The sequence below is a fragment of the Neopsephotus bourkii genome, unplaced genomic scaffold, assembly GCF_033783945.1.
Source record: "Neopsephotus bourkii isolate Nb327-2 ecotype Australia unplaced genomic scaffold, CSIRO-AGI_Nbou_v1 NB_1139, whole genome shotgun sequence".
NCBI lineage: Eukaryota > Metazoa > Chordata > Aves > Psittaciformes > Psittacidae > Neopsephotus > Neopsephotus bourkii.
In genome coordinates this window covers 4065305-4075006 of record NW_026901625.1, presented here as the reverse complement: position 1 = coordinate 4075006, position 9702 = coordinate 4065305, and the positions used below count along the sequence as shown (strand labels likewise).

The 9702-nt window shown below is 62.7% G+C and overlaps 1 protein-coding gene across 1 annotated transcript; it reads left to right on the top strand.

Annotated features, from left to right (window-relative positions):
- The first annotated feature begins 281 nt into the window (after window positions 1-281).
- Window positions 282-8950, top strand: LOC133217525 (serine--tRNA ligase, cytoplasmic-like). Its single transcript, XM_061363094.1, has 11 exons — window positions 282-482; window positions 2514-2584; window positions 2680-2760; window positions 4799-4957; window positions 6007-6150; window positions 6300-6455; window positions 7558-7779; window positions 7874-8003; window positions 8312-8469; window positions 8548-8677; window positions 8778-8950. The coding sequence occupies exons 1-11, from the start codon at window positions 347-349 to the stop codon at window positions 8936-8938; spliced, it is 1548 nt and encodes a 515-aa protein (XP_061219078.1). The 5' UTR covers window positions 282-346; the 3' UTR covers window positions 8939-8950.
- Window positions 8951-9702: the final 752 nt, after the last annotated feature.

The following is a 9702-nucleotide window of genomic DNA, read 5'->3' as shown; positions in this document are numbered from 1 at the left end:
GGGCTCTATGGGATGCTATGGGGCTCTATAGGGTGCTATGGAGCTCCATGGGGTGCTATGGGGCTCTATGGGATGCTATGGGGCTCTATGGGATGCTATGGGGCTGTATAGGGTGCTATGGAGCTCCATGGGGTGCTATGGGGCTCTATGGGATGCCGCTCTTATCCCCCAGGCGCCCCGCGGGTGCTCCCGCGCCGTGCTCCGCCGCTCCGCCAGGGGGCGCGCCAAGCCCCGCCCACTCTCTCTCCCTCCGCCCACCTCAGCCCCGCCTCCTGCGTCAGCGCGCACGTTGCGCGGGGGGCGCAGGCGCAGCGCGGGGGTTGCGCGGGGTGCGGGAGCCGCCATCATGGTGCTGGACCTGGACCTGTTCCGCGCGGACAAGGGCGGGGACCCGGCCCTGGTGCGGGACTCGCAGCGGCGCCGCTTCAAGGACCCCGCGCTCGTGGACGCGCTCCTGCGCGCGGACGGCGCCTGGCGCAGCTGTGCGTGATGGGGGAGGGGCGGTCCCGGGGGTTGGGGGGGGGTGAGGTTCCCATGGGGGATCCCGCATCCCCGCATCCCCATTGCATGTGGAGCCGCTGCGGGATCCGGTCCCACCGGGATCCGGTCCTACAGGGATCCGGTCCTACCGGGATCCATTCCCACTGGGATCCGGTCCCACAGGGATCCGGTCCTACCGGGCTGATGCAATCCCGGTGCGGGATCGTGCCCGGTGATGCTGCAGAGGGCGGGGGGGGGTCACCGCATCACCGGGGTTAGGGGAGTCTTAGGGGGAGCGACTGCGGTTCCTGGTCCCCTCCTTGAGCACCCGGACCCCATGGATGCACCCAAACCCCATAGATGCACCCAGACCCCGTGTGTGCACCCAGACCCAATGGGTGTACCCAAACCCCATAGGTGTACCCAAACTCCATGGATGCACCCAAACCCCATAGATGCACCCAGACCCCTTGTGTGCACCCAGACCAAATGGGTGTACCCAGACCCCATAGATGCACCCAGACCCAATGGGTGTACCCAGACCCCATAGATGCACCCAGACCCAATGGGTGTACCCAGACCCCATAGATGCACCCAGACCCAATGGGTGTACCCAGACCCCATAGATGCACCCAGACCCCATAGATGCACCCAGACCCAATGGGTGTACCCAGACCCCATAGATGCACCCAGACCCAATGGGTGTACCCAGACCCCATAGATGCACCCAGACCCCATGGATGCACCCAGACCCCATGGATGCACCCAAACCCCATAGATGCACTCAGACCCCATGGATGCACCCAGACCCCATAGATGCACCCAGACCCCATGGATGCACCCAGACCCCATGTGTGCACCCAGACCCCATAGATGCACCCAGACTCCATAGATGTACCCAAACCCCATAGATGCACCAAGACCCAGACCCCATGGATGTACCCAGACGCCATGTGTGCACCCAAACCCCATAGATGCACCCAGACCCCATGTGTGCACCCAAACCCCATAGATGCACCCAGACCCCATGTGTGCACCCAGACCCCATAGATGCACCCAGACTCCATAGATGTACCCATACCCCATAGATGCACTCAGACCCCATGGATGCACCCAGACCCCATGGATGCACAACCCACACCAGACCCCATGGATGCACCCAAACCCCATAGATGCACTCAGACCCCATGGATGCACCCAGACCCCATGGATGCACCCAGACCCCATGGATGCACCCAAACCCCATAGATGCACTCAGACCCCATGGATGCACCCAGACCCCATGGATGCACCCAGACCCCATGGATGCACCCAAACCCCATAGATGCACTCAGACCCCATGGATGCACCCATACCCCATAGATGCACCCAGACCCCATGGATGCACCCAGACCCCATGTGTGCACCCAGACCCCATAGATGCACCCAGACTCCATAGATGTACCCAAACCCCATAGATGCACCAAGACCCAGACCCCATGGATGTACCCAGACGCCATGTGTGCACCCAAACCCCATAGATGCACCCAGACCCCATGTGTGCACCCAGACCCCATAGATGCACCCAGACTCCATAGATGTACCCATACCCCATAGATGCACTCAGACCCCATGGATGCACCCAGACCCCATGGATGCACTCAGACCCCATGGATGCATCCAGACCCCATAGATGCACCCAGACCCCATAGATGCACCCAGACCCCATGGATGCACCCAAACCCCATGGGTGTAGCCAGACCCCATGGATGCACCCAGACCCCATGTGTGCACCCAGACCCCATAGATGCACCCAGACCCCATGGATGCACCCAGACCCCATGTGTGCACCCAGACCCCATGGCTCTGGCTGTGCACAGCAGCCCCAGCCAGGTTGTGGCCCTCAGAGCAGTGCTTTCAAATGAGACCCTTGTGTGACACCCACTGCACCCCAGAGCATCAACCCCTGCCGTCTCCTTCCCACATCCCTGGAGCCGGAGGGGGATCCCAGCCCCATTCCCACTCCGGTGGCTCCTTCCCCTCTTGGTTTGCAGGCCGGTTCCGCGCCGATAACCTCAACAAGCTCAAGAACCTGTGCAGCAAAACCATCGGGGACAAGATGAAGGTGAGGCCGGAGGGGCTGCCCCTGCCCGCGGGCATCCCCGCAGCGATGCTCGGCCCCTTGGAGCTGCATCCTCACCCCCTGCGCTTCCCCTGCAGAGGAAGGAGCCGGTGGGGACGGACGAGTCCGTGCCCGAGGGAGCGCAGAACCTGGAGGAGCTCACGGCCGAGGTGCTGGGGGTGAGTGTGAGACCCCCCCCCTGTTCCCTGCCCCATGGCACCGGGGGGATGCATTGAGCCCCCCTGGCAGCAGCATCCCCATCACATCCCAGTAGGGACCGGTTCCATGCCTGTCCTTAGAGCCCTGTGCTGCTCCAGTGCATCCCCTGCCCCTCTGCGCTTCCCTCCTTCCCTCCCTTCCCAGTGTGGGGCTGCCATGGGAGCTCCGCACCCCATGTTCAGAGCCCTGCTTGGGTCCGTTCCTTGTCCCCTCTGGGTCCCCTTTACTGCACATGGGGTTTGGAGCTAGGATGAGCAGGGATGCGCAGGGATGAGCAGGGATGGGCAGGGATGAGCAGGGATGCGCAGGGATGAGCAGGGATGCGCAGGGATGAGCAGGGATGCGCAGGGATGAGCAGGGATGCGCAGGGATGAGCAGGGATGCGCAGGGATGAGCAGGGATGCGCAGGGATGAGCAGGGATGCGCAGGGATGCGCAGGGATGCGCAGGGATGAGCAGGGATGCGCAGGGATGCGCAGGGATGAGCAGGGATGAGCAGGGATGAGCAGGGATGAGCAGGGATGCGCAGGGATGCGCAGGGATGGGCAGGGATGAGCAGGGATGCACAGGGATGGGCAGGGATGCGCAGGGATGGGCAGGGATGAGCGGGGATGCGCAGGGATGAGCGGGGATGAGCAGGGATGAGCTGGGATGCGCAGGGATGGGCAGGGATGAGCAGGGATGAGCGGGGATGCGCAGGGATGGGCAGGGATGAGCAGGGATGAGCGGGGATGAGCAGGGATGAGCTGGGATGCGCAGGGATGCGCAGGGATGAGCAGGGATGAGCAGGGATGAGCGGGGATGAGCAGGGATGAGCTGGGATGCGCAGGGATGGGCAGGGATGCGCAGGGATGGGCAGGGATGAGCAGGGATGAGCAGGGATGAGCAGGGATGGCAGGGATAGCAGGGATGCGCAGGGATGACGGGGATGCCAAACAACAAACAACAAACAAACAGGATGAGCAGGGATGCGCAGGGATAGCAGGGATGAGCAGGGATGAGCAGGGATGAGCAGGGATGCGCAGGGATGAGCAGGGATGAGCAGGGATGCGCAGGGATAGGATAGGGATGAGCAGGGATGCGGAAGGGGTCGCAGGGATGAGCAGGGATGCGCAGGGATGAGCAGGGATGCGCAGGGATGAGCAGGGATGCGCAGGGATGCGCAGGGATGAGCAGGGATGAGCAGGGATGAGCAGGGATGCGCAGGGATGAGCAGGGATGACAACACACCAAGCAGGGATGAGCTGGGATGAGCAGGGATGCGCAGGGATGAGCAGGGATGAGCAGGGATGAGCAGGGATGCGCAGGGATGAGCAGGGATGAGCAGGGATGAGCAGGGATGCGCAGGGATGCGCAGGGATGAGCAGGGATGAGCAGGGATGGGCAGGGATGAGCAGGGATGAGCGGGGATGAGCAGGGATGAGCTGGGATGCGCAGGGATGGGCAGGGATGAGCAGGGATGAGCGGGGATGAGCGGGGATGAGCGGGGATGCGCAGGGATGGGCAGGGATGCGCAGGGATGAGCAGGGATGAGCAGGGATGCGCAGGGATGAGCGGGGATGCGCAGGGATGAGCAGGGATGCGCAGGGATGAGCAGGGATGCGCAGGGATGAGCTGGGATGAGCAGGGATGAGCAGGGATGCGCAGGGATGAGCAGGGATGAGCAGGGATGCGCAGGGATGAGCAGGGATGCGCAGGGATGAGGTGGGATGAGCAGGGATGAGCAGGGATGAGCAGGGATGAGCAGGGATGAGCGGGGATGAGCAGGGATGGGCAGGGATGCGCAGGGATGAGCAGGGATGAGCAGGGATGAGCAGGGATGCGCAGGGATGAGCAGGGATGAGCAGGGATGAGCAGGGATGAGCAGGGATGCGCAGGGATGAGCAGGGATGCGCAGGGATGAGCAGGGATGCGCAGGGATGAGCAGGGATGCGCAGGGATGAGGTGGGATGAGCAGGGATGTGGCTGCAGCCCCATTCCCGCCCCCTGTGCCCCCCAGGCCCTGCAGGTCTCCCAGATCAAGCAGATCCGGCTCCTCATCGACGACGCCATCCTCAAGTGCGACGCCGAGCGCCTGAGGCTGGAGGCCGAGAGGTTCGAGAGCCTCCGGGAGATCGGGAACCTCCTGCACCCCTCGGTGCCCATCAGCAACGATGAGGTGAGGGCTGGGGCTGGGACTGGGACTGGGGCTGGGGCTGGGGCTGGGGCTGGGATTGGGACTGGGACCAGAGCAGGGACAGGGACTGGGAGTGGGTCTGAGACTGGGACTGGGACTGGGACCGGAGCAGGGCAGGGACAGGGACTGGGACTGGGACTGGGACTGGGACCGGACCAGGGCAGGGACAGGGACTGGGACTGGAGCAGGGATAGGGACAGGGACTGGGAATGGAACTGGAGCAGGGGCAGGGACTGGAGCAGGAACAGGGATTGGGACTGGAGCAGGGACTGGGACTAGGACCGGAGCAGGGATAGGAGCTGGGACAAGGACTGGGACTGGAGCAGGGATAGGGACAGGGACTGGGACTGGAACTGGAGCAGGGGCAGGGACTGGGACTGGGATCGGAGCAGGGATAGGGACAGGGACTGGGACTGGAACTGGAGCAGGAACAGGGACAGGAACTGGGACTGGGACTGGAGCAGGGACAGGGACTGGAGCAGGGACAGGGATTGGGACTGGAGCAGGGACAGGGACTGGGATTGGGACTGGGACTGGGACCGGAGCAGGGATAGGGACAGGGGCTGGAACTGGAGCAGGAACAGGGACAGAGACCAGAGCAGGAGCAGGGACTGGAGCAGGAACAGGGACTGGGATAGGAGCAGGGAGCAGGAGCAGGAACAAGGATCCGGCTGTGCTGGTTCATGAGAGCCAGACAAGCGCTGGCAAGCCGGCCCTGTCTGTGGGGCGGGTGAATGGGATCTGCATGAGAAGGCAGCGTTATCCCGCGGGGAGCAGACAAAGAGCAGCTCAGGCAGCGCTGGACACGGCCATTGTTGGGGGAATCCATGGGAAACGGGGGGGCTGGGATCTCCCTGTGCTGCCTTCATTCATCCATCCCTAGGGAATGCTGTGCTGGGGCACACAACTGGGCCAGGCCGGGTGCCAAGGGGCTGCCTAAGGAGGGAGCTGGGATTGCACTATGGGATCCCACAGTGGGTACCAAAGTGATGGGGGCTCCCCCCTTCCTGCTCTCTCCCATCTCCATGCAGGATATGGACAACAAAGTGGAGCGGGTCTGGGGCGACTGCAGCTGCAGGAAGAAGTATTCCCATGTGGATCTGGTGGTGATGGTGGATGGCTACGAGGGCGAGAAGGGCGCTGTTGTGGCCGGCAGCCGGGGCTACTTCCTTAAGGTGGGATCCCAAACCCCCCCCCTGGATGGGATGGAAGTGATGGAGACAACGGCGGTGCCCATTGCTTTGAGCCTCTGCATCCACAGCAGCATCCCTGCACCGTTATCCCTTTATCCCTATTGAGGTGGCTCCGTTCCCTCGGTCCCCAGGGTCCCCTGGTGTTCCTGGAGCAGGCGCTCATCCAGTACGCGCTGCAGAGCCTGCGGGCCAAGGGGTACACGCCGGTCTACACCCCCTTCTTCATGCGCAAGGAGGTGATGCAGGAGGTGGCCCAGCTCAGCCAGTTCGACGAGGAGCTCTACAAGGTGAGGCCTCCGGCGCCCGACGCCGCTCCAGGGCTTCCCCATGGAGCCAAGCTGCTTCCAGACGGCTGGAATCTCACTGCCTGCCAGCGCTGCAGCAGCAGCGTCATTCCCTTGTGCTCCCTGCGCATCCCTGATCCCCAGGGTCCGTCCTTACCCTGGAACCCCGATCTCCAGGGTCCATGTTCCCTGGATCCCCTATTCTGGGGGAGCATCTCCACCTGGGGTCCCTCTTTCCCTGGACCCTCTATACCCAGGGACCATCTTCCTTTGGACACTGTATCCCTGGGGTCCATCTTCCTTTGGAATCCCTATTTCTGGGGTCCCTGTTTCTCTGCACCCTGTATCTCCAGGGTCCATCTTCCCTGGATCCCATATTTTGGGGGAGCATCTCCACCTGGGGTTCTTCTTTGCTGTACCTTCTATACCCAGGGTCCATCTTCCTTTGGAATCCCTATTTCTGGGGTCCCTGTTCCTCTGCACCCCAATCTCCAGCATCCATCTTCCCTGGATCCCATATTTTCGGGGAGCATCTCCACCTGGGGTCCCTCTTTCCCTGGACCCTCTATACCAAGGGTCCGTGTCTCTTTGGGGACTGTATCCCTGGGGTCCATCTTCCTTTGGAATCCCTATTTCTGGGGTCCCTGTTTCTCTGCACCCCGTATCTCCAGCAACCATCTTCCCTGGATCCCATATTTGGGGGAGCATCTCCACTTGGGGTCTCTCTTTCCCTGGACCCTGTATACCCAGGGCCCATCTTCCTTTGGAATCCCTATTTCCGGGGTCCCTCTTTCTCTGCACCCCATATCTCCAGGATCCATCTTCCCTGGAATCCCCTGTCTGGTATCCCCTTCATATTTATGGTGTCACCCCATATTTATGGTGTCACCTTCATGGTCTCACCCCATATTTACGGCTCCATCTTCCTCTGGACCCCCTATCCTTAGGATCCCCCCATCACATCGTGATGCCAAGGGCTCTGCCGGTCCCCATCCCCACCCCGCAGCATCCCTGCATCCCCACCCCGCAGCATCCCTGCATCCCCCCACGGACACAAGGCATCCCAAGGAGCTTGAGGACGGGATCCACGTTATCCCCCATGCAGGTGATCGGCAAAGGCAGCGAGAGGGCCGAGGACAGCTCCATCGACGAGAAGTACCTGATCGCCACGTCGGAGCAGCCCATTGCCGCGCTGCACCGCGACGAGTGGCTGCGCCCCGAGGACCTGCCCCTCAAGTACGCGGGGCTCTCGACGTGCTTCCGACAGGAGGTGGGCTCCCACGGCCGCGACACCCGCGGCATCTTCCGTGTGCACCAGTTCGAGAAGGTGAGCGGCGTTCCCAGTATGGGGAATGGGGAATGGGGATGCTCCCAGTGCCAAAATGGGGCCATCCCCTTCCTTTTTGGTTTTCCCTGCTTAGATTGAGCAGTTCATCTACGCCTCCCCCCGTGATAACAAGTCCTGGGAGCTGTTTGAGGAGATGATGGCCACGGCAGAGGAGTTCTACCAGTCCCTGGGCATCCCTTACCACGTCGTCAACATCGTTTCGGGTATGGGGATGGGGATTCCTCACCATGGGACACCAGCATCACTTCCCAAGCCATGTCCTGCTTCCCACCTCCGCTCTGCTTGGGCTCAAGGGCAATGGGGAGGCCCCAGTGGGGAGAGGTTTGCTCTGGCTTCAGGCATTGCTGCCCCTTCCCAAGGGATGTGCAGAGTGGAAGCTGGTCCCATGCTTCCCTGGAGCATCGCATTGGGGACACACTGGTGCCCTCCATCCCCAAGGCTTGGTGCTGGGGTATGGGGGGATGAGGAGCAGAAACCCCCCCCATTCTGCCCCATCCCTGTCTCCTCCCAGGCTCCCTGAACCACGCTGCCAGCAAGAAGCTGGACCTGGAAGCCTGGTTCCCAGGATCCGGAGCCTTCCGGGAGCTCGTGTCCTGCTCCAACTGCACCGATTACCAAGCGCGGCGCCTGCGCATCCGCTACGGGCAGACCAAGAAGATGATGGACAAGGTGAGCCCGAGTTTGGGGGGTTCCTGCTCCTCTTCCTCCATCCCCCCCCATCCCGGTGTCACCATGGCCCTGCCGTAGGTGGAGTTCGTGCACATGCTCAACGCCACCATGTGTGCCACCACCCGCACCATCTGCGCCATCCTGGAGAACCACCAGACCCACGAGGGCATCCGCATCCCGGACAAGCTCCGCGACTTCATGCCCCCAGGTACCCCTAATCCATCCCACAGCATCCTGCCTGCCCCCCCCTATCCCTCCCATCCTGCTCCCCCAATGCCTTCCCCCCCTTTATCTCTGTGCCCCCCCAGACCTGCGGGAGCTGATCCCCTTCGTGAGGCCGGCGCCCATTGAGCAGGAGCAATCCAAGAAGCAGAAGAAGCAGCAGGAGGGGGGCAAGAAGCGCTCCGGGGGGGGGACGGACCCCGTGTTGGAGGAGCAGATGCAGAACATGGGGGTCAACAGCGTCTGATGGGGGTGTCCCCCCCCCTCCAACCCCATGGCACCTTCACCTGAATCCCTTCACCTTCAGCCTGGGACTGATGCTGCTGGGGCTCCGTTTGTGTGGTCCCCCCCTGCCGCGCGGGGTTGGGGACCCCCCCCCCCTTTCCTATGTGTGCCCCCCCCATCCCTGGGGCCAGCACTGGCTTCTCCATCCGTGCAATAAAGCTGGGAATTGCTGAGCTGCTGCATTGGGGGCAAGAGAAGGGATTTGGGGGGGGGGTCCCCATTACACCCCTCTATGGGGGAGCGGGTTCTGGCACCCCCCATGTGCCCCCCTCGGGGTTGGGCCCTGGCAGGCGCCGGTGCTGGGAGAGGCTCGGCTGCGTCACCGGGTGCCGGGGGGGGTCCCTGAACCCCAACACCCGTCAGACCCGTTCCACAGCCCCAACCCACGCGCTCGGCAGCCGCAGCACCCCGGGGTGCCCGGCGCCTCCCAGTGCGTCCCAGTGCTGGTGCAATGGGGACTGGGGGGGTGCTGGTTATGGGGTGTCACCGTCTGCAGGAGGGATGTGGGTGTTGTGGGTGCTCTGGGTGTGCCCACCATGGGCATGGTTCACACGTGTGCTCTGTGTGTGCCCATGTGTGTGGTGTGTGCCAGGTGTGTGTTCTGTGTGCATAGCGTGTGCCTCCCATGTGTACAGTTCACATGTGCATGCATGCATGTTCTTTGTGTGTGCATAGCGTGTGCCTCCCGTGTGTGTGCAAAGTGCATGCGTGCATGTTGTTGTATGT

Bases quoted from the DNA above. Each gene is read 5' to 3' on its own strand.
- LOC133217525 (XM_061363094.1), top strand. From the start codon at position 347: ATGGTGCTGGACCTGGACCTGTTCCGCGCGGACAAGGGCGGGGACCCG. The intron at 4,958-6,006 runs GTGAGGGCTGGG...ATCTCCATGCAG, and splicing joins TGCCCATCAGCAACGATGAG to GATATGGACAACAAAGTGGA. The intron at 8,004-8,311 runs GTATGGGGATGG...GTCTCCTCCCAG, and splicing joins CGTCGTCAACATCGTTTCGG to GCTCCCTGAACCACGCTGCC.